The sequence below is a fragment of the Apodemus sylvaticus genome, chromosome 6 (assembly GCF_947179515.1).
Source record: "Apodemus sylvaticus chromosome 6, mApoSyl1.1, whole genome shotgun sequence".
NCBI classification, from domain to species: Eukaryota; Metazoa; Chordata; class Mammalia; order Rodentia; family Muridae; genus Apodemus; species Apodemus sylvaticus.
This window is the reverse complement of record NC_067477.1, coordinates 120,567,307-120,581,739: the sequence shown is the minus strand read 5'-3', so window position 1 is coordinate 120,581,739 and position 14,433 is coordinate 120,567,307. Positions and strand designations below refer to the sequence as shown.

At 45.2% G+C, this 14,433-nt stretch overlaps 1 protein-coding gene across 2 annotated transcripts in view; it reads right to left on the bottom strand.

Moving 5' to 3' along the window:
- Nucleotides 1–3,527: 3,527 nt before the first annotated feature.
- Ttc27 (tetratricopeptide repeat domain 27) overlaps nucleotides 3,528–14,433 on the bottom strand; it is a 138,976-nt gene continuing 128,070 nt past the window's right edge. For both annotated transcript variants that reach the window (XM_052186371.1, XM_052186372.1), the window contains 4 exons: nucleotides 10,385–10,582; nucleotides 8,844–8,955; nucleotides 4,961–5,061; nucleotides 3,528–3,764 (listed from right to left, as the gene is read on the bottom strand). In XM_052186371.1, coding sequence (XP_052042331.1) covers nucleotides 3,642–3,764; nucleotides 4,961–5,061; nucleotides 8,844–8,955; nucleotides 10,385–10,582 — 534 coding nt within the window. In that variant the 3' untranslated portion in view covers nucleotides 3,528–3,641. The remainder of the gene's footprint in view (nucleotides 3,765–4,960; nucleotides 5,062–8,843; nucleotides 8,956–10,384; nucleotides 10,583–14,433) is intronic.

The following is a 14,433-nucleotide window of genomic DNA, read 5'->3' as shown; positions in this document are numbered from 1 at the left end:
ATGGCTCAGAGTTACCGTTCAGAAGACCATAATAATATCAGTTTTCCGCCTTGTAGCCCTTGGCAGGACTCCCTTTTCATAGATCACAATGTGGGCACGGGGCCAGGAGATGGTGAGGGTGACTCACGGGTCACTGCAGTTTATAAGTCAGAATAATAAAAGGGAAGGCAGATCTGACATCACTGGCAAGGGAAAATTTTTTGGTGTTGTGTTAAGCGAACTAATTACAGCTAGCTCTGAAGAACGTGGGAGGCGGACAGTGCTGGCTGAACAAAGCCAAGCCCAGGGCAGAGGCAAAAAAAAAAAAAAAAAAAAATTGCCCATAGAAAGTCAAACTCCTACTGCAAAAGGAGTCACAGAATGGATTAATGGTTGTCTATCCTAAGGTCAAAGGAAAAACTACAACAGTCTACGGGTACAAACACACTGTCAGTCAGGAGGAAGAGACAGTGCATCATGCCGACAGCAGGAGTGCACATCCAACCACATAGCACAGGTTCGAAATGGCCTGTGCGGCAAGCCACACATCTCAACCAGTGCAAACTCAAAGCACAGAGGAAACACTGCAAGACCAACCTCAGCTTTTCAGTTCTCTTGGTAAAGAGCAAACGAGCCACGATTATTATTAGGCCTTGGCTGTGAAAGACGGAGTGAAAGAAAGGCTACCTGTAGCCCACGTGGATTTCGCTTTTATTAGTATAGTCCTGGGTTTAGTGGAAATGTCTGTCTAATGAATACAGCTACTATATTTGAGGGTGTGCCTGAATAAGCTACATGCTGATTGAAATCTATCTATTCATAAGCACTTGTGCATGTTGTGAGAAACCCAGCTATATTTCCACAGCACGGCACCCTCTGCCAGCACAAAGGCTCTTGGCCATTTCACTTCAGGGCCTGCTGAATGAACAGGCAGACAGGAAGTGTGTGGCATCCACTTACCAGATTTTATTCCTCACTCTTGGCCAGGAGAGTTGTCTTATCTAAACAGCAACTTAGATTGACATGGATATTATAAAAACAAAATAGAAAAAGAAAACCAAACCCTTTTCATCAGACTCAAGCACAGCTTTGAGCTGGTAGAACTACAGCTAGTTGTATAAACTGGATAAATGGTCCTGCATAGCCCAAGCTACCTAGACCCGTGGGTCCGCCTGGGTCTGCAAGGGTGGACTGCGGCACATGCTCATCAACTGGCCCACATTTCTGTGAGCAGGTGGCACTAACAACACACCCAATAGAAACAACGGTGGCACAGAAAGATGGTCTGGACACACAATTAAGTCCATCATTTTCCTCACGGTTTGGGTCCCTCGAGATCATGATGAGGCTTCATGTAACATAGGGTCAAGTGTCCCACCCTTCAGTGGGCCAGAAGAGCCTACAGGGCTCTGTAGTTCTCTTCCACTTGTCTCCACTCAGGGTCGTGGTGAAATATGCCTCGTCTGGGAAAAGGCTGACAAGGAATTTACTGGTTAATAATCCCAACAGATCATAGGCTACTATCAACTGAGACCTCACAGAATTTCTTGGGGAACTCCGAGTGAAGAAAGGCAAATTGTCAACGTGTCCCACTGTTCAAGAGAAAAGACAAATCAACTGGTTATTGGGAGATCATATACAAGCAGCAGGAAAACTCCAGTTTTGGAATCTGCCTATTTCTCCTCTTTCCAGAGCTAATACCCTTAAGTATCCTAGAAACATTACAAACTGAGCTGACAGGGCTCGCAGAGAGACGTGACAGCTGGCCAATAATACTGACTGACTGACTGACTGACTGACTGCTGCTGGCTGTGCTTTGCAATCACATCTCTTCTCTTCTTGTAGCTGACCAAGTAGAAGAATGATTCTGAACAAAAAGCACCAATACTAGAAGACCAAAGTTGAAACTATAAAAATTAAGACAGGTGAAAATACAACATTTAGCCAAAACAGATGTACGTATTACACCAAGACTCCACAGCAATAATACAGATGAGTGGTCCTCACCACAAAGGTCCTCACCTTTGATACAAAGCAGAAGCTGGGTGAGAGCATGCCACCATGCCACACCCACCATGCCACACCCACCATGCCACATCACTCCCTTTTTTGTTTTTGGTCTACACCTTTAAAGGACTCTCTTTTGAGCAAACAGCCTATGACAAAAGAGACTGTGACCCAGCATAGCTATGGAGACGACAACAGAATGCAGGTGACTGCTTTGTGGTTTGTCACCGCTACAACCACAGTGGCCATCCAACCTTGAACTAAAAGGAGAATAAGTTGATTCATTTGTTCACTTGATTTCAGAAACTCGTGCTCTTTTGGGTATTTCTTTTCTTCCAATTTCTTTTATCTGCTAGGGTTCTCTTCTCAGCTTGGTACTGACAAAGCATTCATTTAAAACCCTGCTCCACCCATTGCCACCCACCATCCACACTCATGTCTTATCTGCCCACTATTACTCCATCCATCCCACTCCTCAAGGGCTTCCCTAAACAACACAAATAGACCTTAAGTCATAACTCCTGTCACCATCTCACGTTACTGAGCCTTTTTAGTAGTATTGTCTTTAAGAGCATAAACTTTGGGACATATTTTTCCCTCCTTGAAAGCTAGTGTAATAGAAAAGAGAAGTAGATGGTTAGGGATTAGAGCATTTGAAACTGGTAAGCATTCATAAGCAGAATTCATTTATGAAAGGATTTTTTAAAGACCCTTTAAGTGTTAAGACTACTTTATGTTGATGGATTATGAAATGTTAAATTCCAAAGGCAGCTAAAACCAGAAAGAAACTAGGAGCAGAAATTATTCCCAATTATAAATAAGAACATGGAAAGATACAAGGGACAGTGACTTACACTAAGCATGGGACCCAAAACTGAGCGACTCAGGCCAGAAGTCGAAGGATTCCTTTCTTTGACTTTTGAAGCAAGATCGTTACGCTCCGCAGCTACCTTCAGTACGCACTTCCCCTGACATCACTCAGCAAGCATCAGTCAGGCGTTCTTTGATACGTGGCATCATTTCTAGCTGTCTATCCACAGTAAGCTTATTGAACAACACCTTTGGGCCTTGGCAGTTACACCATGAAAAGCTGACAGCCTGTGTCCTAGTGGTTAACAGCAGAGTCATACTGTGGGTGTATCCCTTCTTTTCCTGCTGTTTCTTGATTTGGAAGCTAAACCACATGCACATTTCCAACTCAGCTAAGTCTCTGCCTGACACAAACACAAGATCCCAACAAGTGTAAATGTCTCCAGTGCCAAGTCCGCTCTTTTATCATTTTTGGACAGTAATGGAGCCAAGCTAATGATTCCACAAGCTTGTGGTATCTGAGTGTCCCCCCGTCCCTCATTTATACTAACTTTTTCCAAAGAATGATGTGTTCATGTGAGGCTGAGCAAGGATGAACCCTGTGCTGGGCTCCTTGAGCCAGAATGCTTCAAGAGTGTAAACCCTGAACTTACCAATAACCAGACAAAGGTACAATCTTTCTGTTTAATGATCTTCACAAGTGCAAACATCTGAGAATGTCACAAAATAAGTCCGTTTGCTGGCAAACAAATTTATTTTAAAAATTGGAATCTTGTGTTTTAGATATACAGGTACTGGAGGGATTTGAGAAGACAGAGGTGACTCTATCACAAGCTGCTTCTCAGTCAGTACCGGTTTCGAAGCTGGTTGCTGAGGTCTTGCAGCTCCGCCTCCAGAGCCTTCATAGCTGCTATGTCACTGGCCAGCTCTCCAGAGACTTCTCCACTTACCACATCTGTAAAATTTTGCTGCAATGTAAAAACAGTACGGCCATAAAAAGGTGAACATTTCTTCCAAACAATACAGACATGATACTGAGAAAATCCAGCAATCGAGAATTCCAGTGCTCTCTGTACGATGCGGCTGCAACCAAGCAGCAGCAACGCAGTGTTTGTTCAGACCCCAGAAAGGTACCAATCCAAACCGTGGGCCTGAACTTACAGATTCCAACTACAGTTCACTGGGAAAGCGCTTGCCCAGAGGGTCCAAGGCCCTGGGTTCAAAGCTCTGCTCTGTTCTTCAATGTTCACTGCTTCTGTCAATGTTACCCAATAGTGTTTGAATGAATAATGTCCATTCATCCTAATAAAATTCTATTTACTGTGCATGCCCGGTAAGTCAGGAAAATCAGCTTCACAACTGTATGAGCAGGCATGGGCATGGAGGAGAGGTTGGTCTGCACACATGTGCACATGGTAGCCATCTGTCTCACTGTGACATACAAGGTATTGGGCTTGCTGTACATCGTTGTCATCCGAATTGAACAGATCTGTACTGTTCAACAGCATATCCTAACAGACCGACAGAACATTGCTGCAGTGTGATGAGTAGAAAAAACATCTTTTAGGCAAAGAGCCTGAACACACACAGCATATTCTGGACCAGGAATCATGGTACTTATAAATCACAACAAACATGCAGTCCTGCTCAGTGAGGCAAGGAGGAGCAGAGAGAAACTGAGGCTTAGAAAGCATGACCAATCCCCAGAGCACGACCTGGTCCACCCACAGGGTCCCTGACTCAGCTCCCCGGGCTCCACCCACAGCCCGCGTGCCAGTCTTGGCTGTATAAAGACGAGGTGCTGAGGACAGCGGAGCTGCTCTGTCCTGAGAGGACCTGGCCTGAATGTCGTACGAGCAGAGGCTATTTAAATTACCCACCAATGTCTAGTTTCTGTGCAGATGTCTGTATTGACTGACAGCTGTTGGTTTGCCTGGGCAGTGGGAGGTGGGGAACAGCTCTAGGAGCTGCTTTCCTGCCGGCTCTAGCAGAAGGAAGAGCGTGCCGACCAAGCCTGCCCCAGCTCTGAGTTATCTCTACTCACTTTCCCTCTGTAAAGTACAATTCAGTTTGCCTTTTACTTAGTTATTTTCTTCAGCAGCAGTGACCTGAGGCTGATGACCTTCTACCCCACAGTTCTAGTGACCTCATAGGTCATTCTTACCTTTGCTTTGGATAACAAGCCACGTAAATTGAGCCGAACTGAAGAAAGTGCTTGTACAGCTTCCTGGGGACTGGACTTGCTCTCACTGCATTTTATAGCCACTGCAAGATAAACGCAGGGAAAGCATTAGCACTGATCATCTACAGGATCAAAAACGCAGCCATTTACTAAGAATTTACAATCATCAGCCTTAGAAGTCTGTGCTCCCCTAGCCCTTCTCCCTTCGCTTTTCTCTCCTCAGCAACCCGGTTTCTTCGGAAATCAAACCCTGGCCTGTACCACTGAGTTACACTCTGATCTTTCATCCTATATAGTACAGCACTGCTACGGAGAATGCTGAAAAGAGCCGGTGCATTCGGATGAGCCACATTAGGCAGGGATCACACACACATATGTACATACACAAACCCACACATGTACATGCACACACCAGTGAGTTAGGCAAGCAAATAAACCAAGCCTCACTAAAGCAAGGCACACACAGACAACTAAGATTTGGTACATCTCAGAGGGCTGTCCATGGTCCCCAGTCCCTGAGGTGGTTGCTGATCTGACTGGCCCAGCTAAGTGACACAGCACATATGCCAAGCTCACAAGCTTGCTGCATTTTTAAAAAAAGATTTATTTATTTTATGTATGTGAGTACAGTGTATCTATCTTCTGACATAGCAGAGGAGGACATCAGATCCCATTACAGATGGTTGTGAGCCACCCATGTGGTTGCTAGGAATTGAACTCAGTACCTCTGGAAGAGCAGTCAGTGTTCTTAACCACTGAGCCATATCTCCAGCCCAGTTTGCTGCATTTTTAATTTTACATCCTCAGAGATCTGGAACTAACAATGTGCACGCCTGCATTCAGGTAGTATAACCATGGCCAGGCAACTGGGCTCCCACGCCACCTCTGGCAGCAGCACGGAGGGAATCTCTCATCCCTAGAAACTGCCTTTGGCATTCTGGGAGCCTGCTTCTCTGAGGAGGAATTCTGAAGGGAGCCTGCTCCTCCCTTTACTGCTCCCTGGAGGGGGACTGGCTGTTGACGCCTTGTAAGAACAACCTCAGCCCTCTGCACAGACAGGTGCCTGGGATCTTTCCATTGTTTTCACTTTTTTGTTTCTTAAAATTATGTTCATGAGCTGGAGAGATGGCTCAGGGGTTAAGAGAACTCAATGCTGTTCCAGAGGACCTGAGTTCAATTGCCAGTACCCAGACAGTAGTTCACAACTGTCTAAAACCCAGGTCCAGGGGATCTGATGGGCTTTTCTAGACTGTAGGCCCTGCACACAAATGAGCACTGACACACACACACAAGAAAACTCTCATACACATAAAACAATCCATATTTTAAAATTATGTCTGCTAAATTGCAGATCCTAGTTTAAAACTACAGTGTCACAGACCACAGCTGCAGGTGCTAAGCAATTAGAAGAAACAACCTGTGGCCTGGCAAAATAGCTTTAATCCTAATTAATAATACCTGTAGCTGGCAAGAATGCCCGGGCTTGATGTTTCTATCTCAGTATAATGATTAGACTCCACCAAGTCTCACACTGGATACACATTATCGATGATAAGCCCATTTTCAGAGGGCTCAGTCAATCAGCTACTGGGACTTTCTCAGTAGGGAAGCACTGCTGTTACCACAGACAGAGGTATACAGCTTGCTTAATGCCTAGTAGCTTATTCTAGAAACACCTGTTGTTCTGGTTTTTAAAAAAATCCTTCATTTTTAACATGAAGTGTGGTGGTGCATCTCTTTAATCCTAGCACTGGGGAGGTAGAGGCAGAACCCAGGATCTCTCTGGGTTTGAGGCCAGCCTGGTCTACATAGTGACTGAGTTCCAGGCCAGACAAGACTACAAGGAAAGGCTCTGTCTCCAAAAAGAAAAAAAAAGTTTAAATAAAATAATAATGATGATAATAAGTTTTACTTTAAAAAATAAAAAAAATTAATTTTCATCTTGCAGACAACAAGAAAAAAGCAAAAAGGACACACACAGCCTATCAGCTCCCATCCCATTCTCACTTCCAAAGCACACTAGAGACAGCAGGTGGGTGGGAGAGGGTGCAGAGACCTGCAGAGACTGGAAATGTCTGTGTGCCTGATACTGCAAATGGCACAGGGCGGCAGCACCTCAGCAGAGGGTCTCTGCTGTCTCACACACGCCGCAGCCCCTGGCAACACTTACCCTTGGCAATCCAACAGGCACCAAGATTTCTAAGTGCCATACTTCCTTTTCAAAGGGTAGGGTAAAGAGACAGTGTTGGGGAGAGAGACAAAAAGGGAAGGGAATAGTAACAAAACCTGTGCCAAGTGCCAGAAGATGGTTTTCTGGAGTATTTTTCCAGCCTGCACAGTTATGGTGGACAAGTTTATAACCAGCACTTAGTAATGACAGAAACTACTTGGATCTGTCTGACCATCACAGAGAGGTTCAGAGAAGTTTACAGGGGGCAAACTTAAGTAGATAAGACATTCTTCAGAGAAAATCCCACCCTGCTAAGTGTACACACAATGTGCAGCAGTGGGGGCTCCCCACACATAATACCACACCTACAAAGGCAAGAGAACCAAACCCCCATTTGGCTAGCACAGGCCACAGAATTACCGCACCCCCAAAACAGACTTCTCCTGTCACAACCTCAGACTTTCTACCTTCCAGCCCCTGAGTTCAGCCTTCAATCTTATCTGCCAACCCTAGGTGGTCCAGGAAACTGGACACTCACATTCTTCCAGTCAAAGATCTGAAGGGCCACGGAAGAATCATTAACTCCTAAGCCCACTCTGGACAATCTGAATGTCCTGTGGCTTCTTTAGAGTCAGTTAAACTTTATCCCCATCCCTCACATCTCTCTCTCTGAGTTCCTTATCATATGGACCAGATCCTCTACTTCAAGAGAAACAGGGTGTGTGGTGGTGGGAGAGATTTACATTTAAGGGACATGTAAAATACTGTTATATAGTGAAATGCCCTTGTGGATTCTTCTGACAGCACGGGTAGGAATTCTCTCATTTGTACCGACAACCAAACAAAGGCCCAGGGACCTTAAATCCCCAACCCGGCGTCACCCAGCAAGCACGTGATAAAGGTGGTGGCCTGGAGCTTTTGAGTCCCTGGTTCCAAAGCTCTGCCATCTTACTGTTCCTTGCTGGCTCCTATTTGCTGTCACCATCAGGGCGGTAAGAGTTCAGCTGAGAACTAGGAGGCTTACAGTCTTTGTGACTCTATTCCTAAAACCGTGACTTTATTAAATTCACCGGAATTATATTCCCAGGGCACAACAAACCCACATTCAAATATCAATATAATAATGAGCCATTAAACTTAGTATTTTTCATAATGCAAGAGTTGTCTAAGCCTGCACAATATTTATCTAACAAGCAAACAATTTTATTAGAGGTAAGGTTTTATTATAAGGTAAGATTCAAATTATAGTAAATTATACAAAGATAGGAATTTTATTTTGTATTTTTGTATATGTCATAGTTTTTCATATAATGCCAAATATCCAGAGGTCTACATGTTTTAGTAATTTCTTTTGTATTCCTATTTATATATTAAGACTATCAGGCAGGAAATGTTAATGATTTTCCTTAATATAACAACATGATCAACAAAATTTCTGTGTGGAGTAAAGGTTTCTTGGTAGAAAAATACTTCGCACTCTAAGGTTCTATTAACTGTCACTTATTTAATCCTCTGTCCTGTTTCATATTACACCAAAATGTTCTATAAATGTTTCTGAATGAAATACAACAGTATCAATAGACTCAAGTAACCAGGAAGTACCTGCAATGGAACTTGATTTCTGACTAACACTATTTTATCAGTGAAGAACGCATTGAAATACAACGCATTGAAATACTTATGGATATCAAATACCATGAGCGAGTCCTATGGCTCTCTGAACAACTTCTTTAAATGCTGTAGCATCTTTTTCCCAACAACTGGACTGTGTGTCACACTTGTACGCCTTCGAGAGACACTGGAATGCCTAGGAAACGAGAAAGAACAGCACTCAAAACAATGAGCATTCACATTCAAACTGTTCTCTGAAAGTCCTATGAACTAATTCCAAACTGAAAAACCAGCATTGGCACTGTGAGGCCGAATCTCTGTAATCATCAAAGAAAGGGTCGGATGTACATCCAAGGGCAACAGACAAGAAACCAAGGATGCATCTGGACCGCCACCTTTCCCAGAACCAGGAAAATACAAAGGCCAGGCTTGGAAACATGCAGACGTGCGGAGACTGCCTCAACGTCAAGCTGAGAGATGCAGCAGAGAGTGAGCCTGGGGAACGGTATGGACCAGCTGATAGATACATCATTTCACAAACATTTAAAAGGCTCCTTTGTTTCACCTTAAAAAGTCTTGATGGAGAACTCAAGGGTAAGAGTGCTCTTATTTGCAGAAGAGTACAAAGTCAGGAAACAACAGGATAGAAAGGAGTGTGCCCATGTGTGTGTGCGTGAGTGAAATATGTGTTCTGAGGGCTGGCAAGGTCATGGTAGATAGAAGCCAGCTGTGCGGACAGAAGGACAGGAGAATGACAAAGAATCCTACAGGTTAGCTGGACCGAGGCTAATTCCAAACCCACACAAGCACATTTGATTTGCTGTGAATATTTGAAAAGAAACACAAAACAATGATTCCCAACCTTGGATATTCTGGGCTCCTCTGAGGATGAAGACAAGAGGCTAATGCACAAATGGAGCGGGACTGGCAACCTACTGCCTTGCAGAAAGGGCAGGTGTCTTTGCAAAGTGTCAAGCACTCGCAGTTTCCTGCTCCCATCCTCTTGGTTAAGTTTTCCCCTTTGCAGCCTCATCTCAGAGAGAAACACTGCAGATCCCTCCCATAAGGCAGCAAGACAGAGACCCTCCTGCAGGAAACAGAATAACAGCAGCAGGAAACTCATGAAATGTAAAATGATGAATGTTATAAGTCTTAGCACGGCCGTAATTCAAAGTACGGGAACACTGAATTTGAAGGCTGGGAGACGGCTCAGTCAGTAAAGTGATTGTCTTGTCAGTTAGTGCAAGGACTCAGTTCAATCCCTAGAACCACGTGTTTTAAAAAAGAAAAAAACAAAAACAAAACCTGTCATAGCATGTGCTTGTAATTCCAGTACAGGGGAAGCAGAGATGGGGGATCCTTGCGCTCTCTTGATAAATTCCAAACCAGTACCCAAAGAAGGTGGATGGTGCCTGAGAAACATCACAAGACTGCTCTCACACATGTGCACACATGTATGCACACACAAACACATGCACACACTGAATTTAACATATTAGTTTTATGTTTCAGATTATTGATCTTATCCTTCACTCAAAAAAGCAGGCCTTCTTTACCTGTGATAACAAAGACAGAGAGGCCGGGGACAGACAGAAGCTGGGGACAGACAGAGGCCGGACACTGACCTTGTCATTCTCCTCGGGCTTCTCACTCTGCCCGTCCCCATGGACTTGGGCATACAGTCTCCACACTTCTCCGTCGTTGGTCACCCTTGAGGTTATTCTGCCAAACAACTCCTGCAGCTTGCCTTTGAGGCCGGAGGCAACATCTCCACTTCGGCTGGTCATATCATTAACCACTGCCCGGACCAGAATTTTAAGGACCTTCAAAAATGCACAGAAGAAAATAATGAGCTAGCAACTACCAAATAGTAACAAGAAATCCAGGGCTCCACTCTGCCCTCAGACGCTGAATCATGTGCCTTATTTGGATATCATTATTACATAGTAGGAATGATATAAGAGTCAAGCCACCCTTGACGCTCTAGCATCGCATGCTATCTATATGTTCTCTGTCAGGCCCCTCTAGGGCTCTTCTGTCATGGCCTTGAGTCTGCAGCCTGTCTCTTCTCGCTTGAAGGACTCTCTCTGGAGAGCTGACCCACACTCAGAGCTTCAAACACGAGCTTCACGACTTCAGCTAGGAGTCTCTCTGCAACCCCAGGATATTGCCTAAATACCTCGTGGGCAGTCCATCAACATCTCACACCTACCTTTAAGAGGGTGGCAGGTCCCACAGCCTTTCCTTTCCTGCTGTTTCATGGTGACCCTGTGTGCAGAGTCGGCCTGTATTCTCTGCTCTCTCTTCTGTGGCAGATTTGATTCCATCTCCATGAACCCTACGTCCACCCTCCTCATCTTAGTTTAGCCCTCCTAAACTGTCCTCTGCACTGTGGTGACATCATCCTATCACTGCTTACTGCCCAAAGATAAGTTCCTAATGTGCTGGCATCAAACCCATCCCCTGTCCCTCCCCCTACTCAGCCCACTTAGCAACTCTCTGGAATACCATGTTCTCAAATTGTACTTCAGAGTCTAGAACACTGGTTGGTGGGTTAAATAGGTTATAACACGTTACATCATAATAAGAAACCTCTGCCATATTTATGTTAGGCTGTGCATCTTAAGGCAGAGTCCCATATAAAGAACATCTTTAGTCTTCCACTCCTTGAATGGGGGCACACAGAGCCATCTAAGGAACCAGCTTGAGAGGACTCTAGAACCCTGCTGCTTAGTGTGGTCCACGAGCTGCCAGAACTGGGAACTTGTTGGAAACCCTGCATCCTGTATGCAAGTGCTTGCCCATCCTTAGGGGAATGGGAGTTTACATTCCTAACAAGCTCCCAGGTGGGGTGATGTTAAGGGCCTGCAGATCACACTTTGAACAGCAAAGCATCATTTTCCAGCACCAATCAAGAGCGACTTGATCGAGAGCAGCAGAGGGGGCATCCTCCATGTACGTGTGGGAGTGTCTGGGGAGATGTCCAGCCGCAGCAGTGAGGGTAGGTTCTCTCCTTACATCACAGACTGGTCAAAGGAGTCGCTGCACACACAGCTGCTCTGAAAACTGCAGAGCCAAACCTATGGCCATGGAGCCACCACTAACGTCCCCAGCTCTGTCAGGGCAGCCGCAAAGCTCACGGCTCCTGTTGGCTCACTCCCCCCTCCAAGGAGACCTCCCACCCACCCCCAGCCACCCCGCTCACTTCCTTACTTCTTTATGTATCAAAATAAACCTGCAGAAAACCAAAATCATGGCGAGGATGCTCCTCTCCATTTCTGCACTCCTCTGTACAGCAAGCTTCTGGCCTGACTTCATTAAACTCTCCCCAGTACCTTGGAAGCAAATGGTTTGACACTGCCACTGTACAAACTCAAGCAAAAAAGCCAAACATGGCTTGTGGAAGTAATTGTCAAGGTCACCCAGCAAGTGACTTATCAAGCTGATGGGGGAGGGAGTAGATATCCATGTATATGTATGTGAGGGTCAGAGGTCAATGTGAAGGTCAGAGGTCAGCCTCAGATATTTCCTTCTATTGTACTCTATTTTATTTATTCCTTTATTTATTTCGAGTATTTGTTTTAGAGACAGAGTACCTCTTACTAGCCTGGAACTCTTGCTATGTAGACCAGGCTGGCCTCGAACTCTCACAGAAGTCTGCCTGCCTTTGGCACGCAGCACCACACCTGGCTTTTATTTAAGTCTCTCACTGCTGTTTCAGTTAGACTGCACGGCTGGCCATCTTGGGATCTGCCCATCTCTACCACCCCGCAGCACCACTGCTACAGACATGCGCCTCTGTGCCTACTTTTGATGTGGTTTCTGGGAACAGAACTCAGGACCTCCAGCTTGCCTAGCAAGCCCTTTACCTGAGCCATCGCTCAGCTCAGGGCTGAGCGTCAATGAAGACGACGAAATGGTGACAATACAGTAGCCAGAGCGCCTCCTGCTCTATGTGCACACTCATCCAGCCAGTGGTGTCTGCTGTCCTGTGCACTCTGCAAATTAAAAAGCCAGAGCCTCTCCAGGTCACACATACGGGAGACCCGTGGATTTGAACTCACAACCCAAGCCCTGAATCCTCTCACGAATTCATCATAGTAACAAAGCACAGTTCCCTACTTCTCTGCTATCCCTATCTTTCACTTTTATGAAATATATAAGCTAGAAACCTTTCATTTCACTGTTCTTTGATAATCTAGATCAACCAAAGAGATAGTTTTTTGTTTCCTAAGTTATTTCAATTAAAATTTCTCCTAAGACATTAGAGCCAATATAAAATAAAAATAGGAAACAAAATTCCCATTCGTCTCTGGGCCAAATACAAGCCTACTTGTCACACTGCCAGCACTTTGAGGGTCCTGTGAGCTAACGGGGAGCACACCAGGACACCTGAGAAGAGCATGCGCAGACACACTGGTCCTGGGAGGAGGAGAGCTAGCGCCAGGCTCCCTCACCTCACCAAGGAGTGGATGAGAACCTCTGGGGAGCCTTCCTCCAAGGAAGGAGAGCAGTCAGGGGAAGCTGCGGAAAAGGAAAGGGAGGGACCGAGAAAGGAGCTAGATAGCAGCTGGTGAAGGAAGGAGCAGACGACCCCAAACCAAGTGAGGACGGAGGGCGGGCGTCCGAGAAGAACCAGCTATCAGCACGTGCGATGGGGCCTCTGCAGACCTGACCACACATGCAGATGGCCGCCCCTCTGGGGGACAGCAGAGCTGCCAAGGCCTCAGGAGAACACCTCTTACCAGGAGCTGGCCTAAGGAGCAGGGAGGGGCTGACAAAGGAGGAGAAGGAAGGGTTTTGTTTTCTTTCTGTGGCTAAATCACTTGCACATACTTTTAAAACAATGCTAACTTTCAGATCACAGGACAAGAGGTGAACGTGCCCAGTGATACTTTTCTGTTTGTACCATGATACCATAAAGGAATAAGTTATGCCCTGGAGATTTATTTAATTTTATAATCTCCTAAAGTCTAACAATAGGCCTTCTTTAGACATTCCAATTTGTTCCTCATGGCATGGTATCTGACTGTTGTCTATCAATACTACATATGACTAAATGTTTGCCTTGTACTTTATTATTTTTATTTTATTTTATTTTATTTTATTTTATTTTATTTTATTGGTTTTTATTTTATTGGTTTTTATTTTATTGGTTTTTTTGGATTTGGTTTTTTCGAGACAAGGTTTCTCTGTATAGCCCTGGCTGTCCTGGAACTCACTCTGTAGACCAGGCTGGCCTTGAACTCAGAAATCTGTCTGCCTCTGCCTCCCAAGTGCTGGGATTACGGGCATGTGCCACCACCACCTGGCTTTATTTTAAAATAGGTGTACATGCGTGCTCTGGGTAACGTGTGCGTGTGTGCATATGTGTGTGTGCATGCATGTATCTGTATGTCTGTACTGTTGGTTCACAGGAATGAACTCAGGGTGTCAGTCTTGCTGGTTGGCAGGCACCTTTACCACTGATACATCTTGCTGCCTCCCCCCACCGTCTCACTTTGAAAACATCTGTTATCTTTCTATTAACTTGTTTTCCCAGGGCTGGAGACTGCACTCAGGCCTCACATGAGCTGTGGGCACACAATTTCTGCTGACCAATAGTCCCCTCCTATTCTTAGAGTCTCTCTGCTGTCCCTAGGCATCTAAACCTCTGACAGTGTCAGCTCAAGGA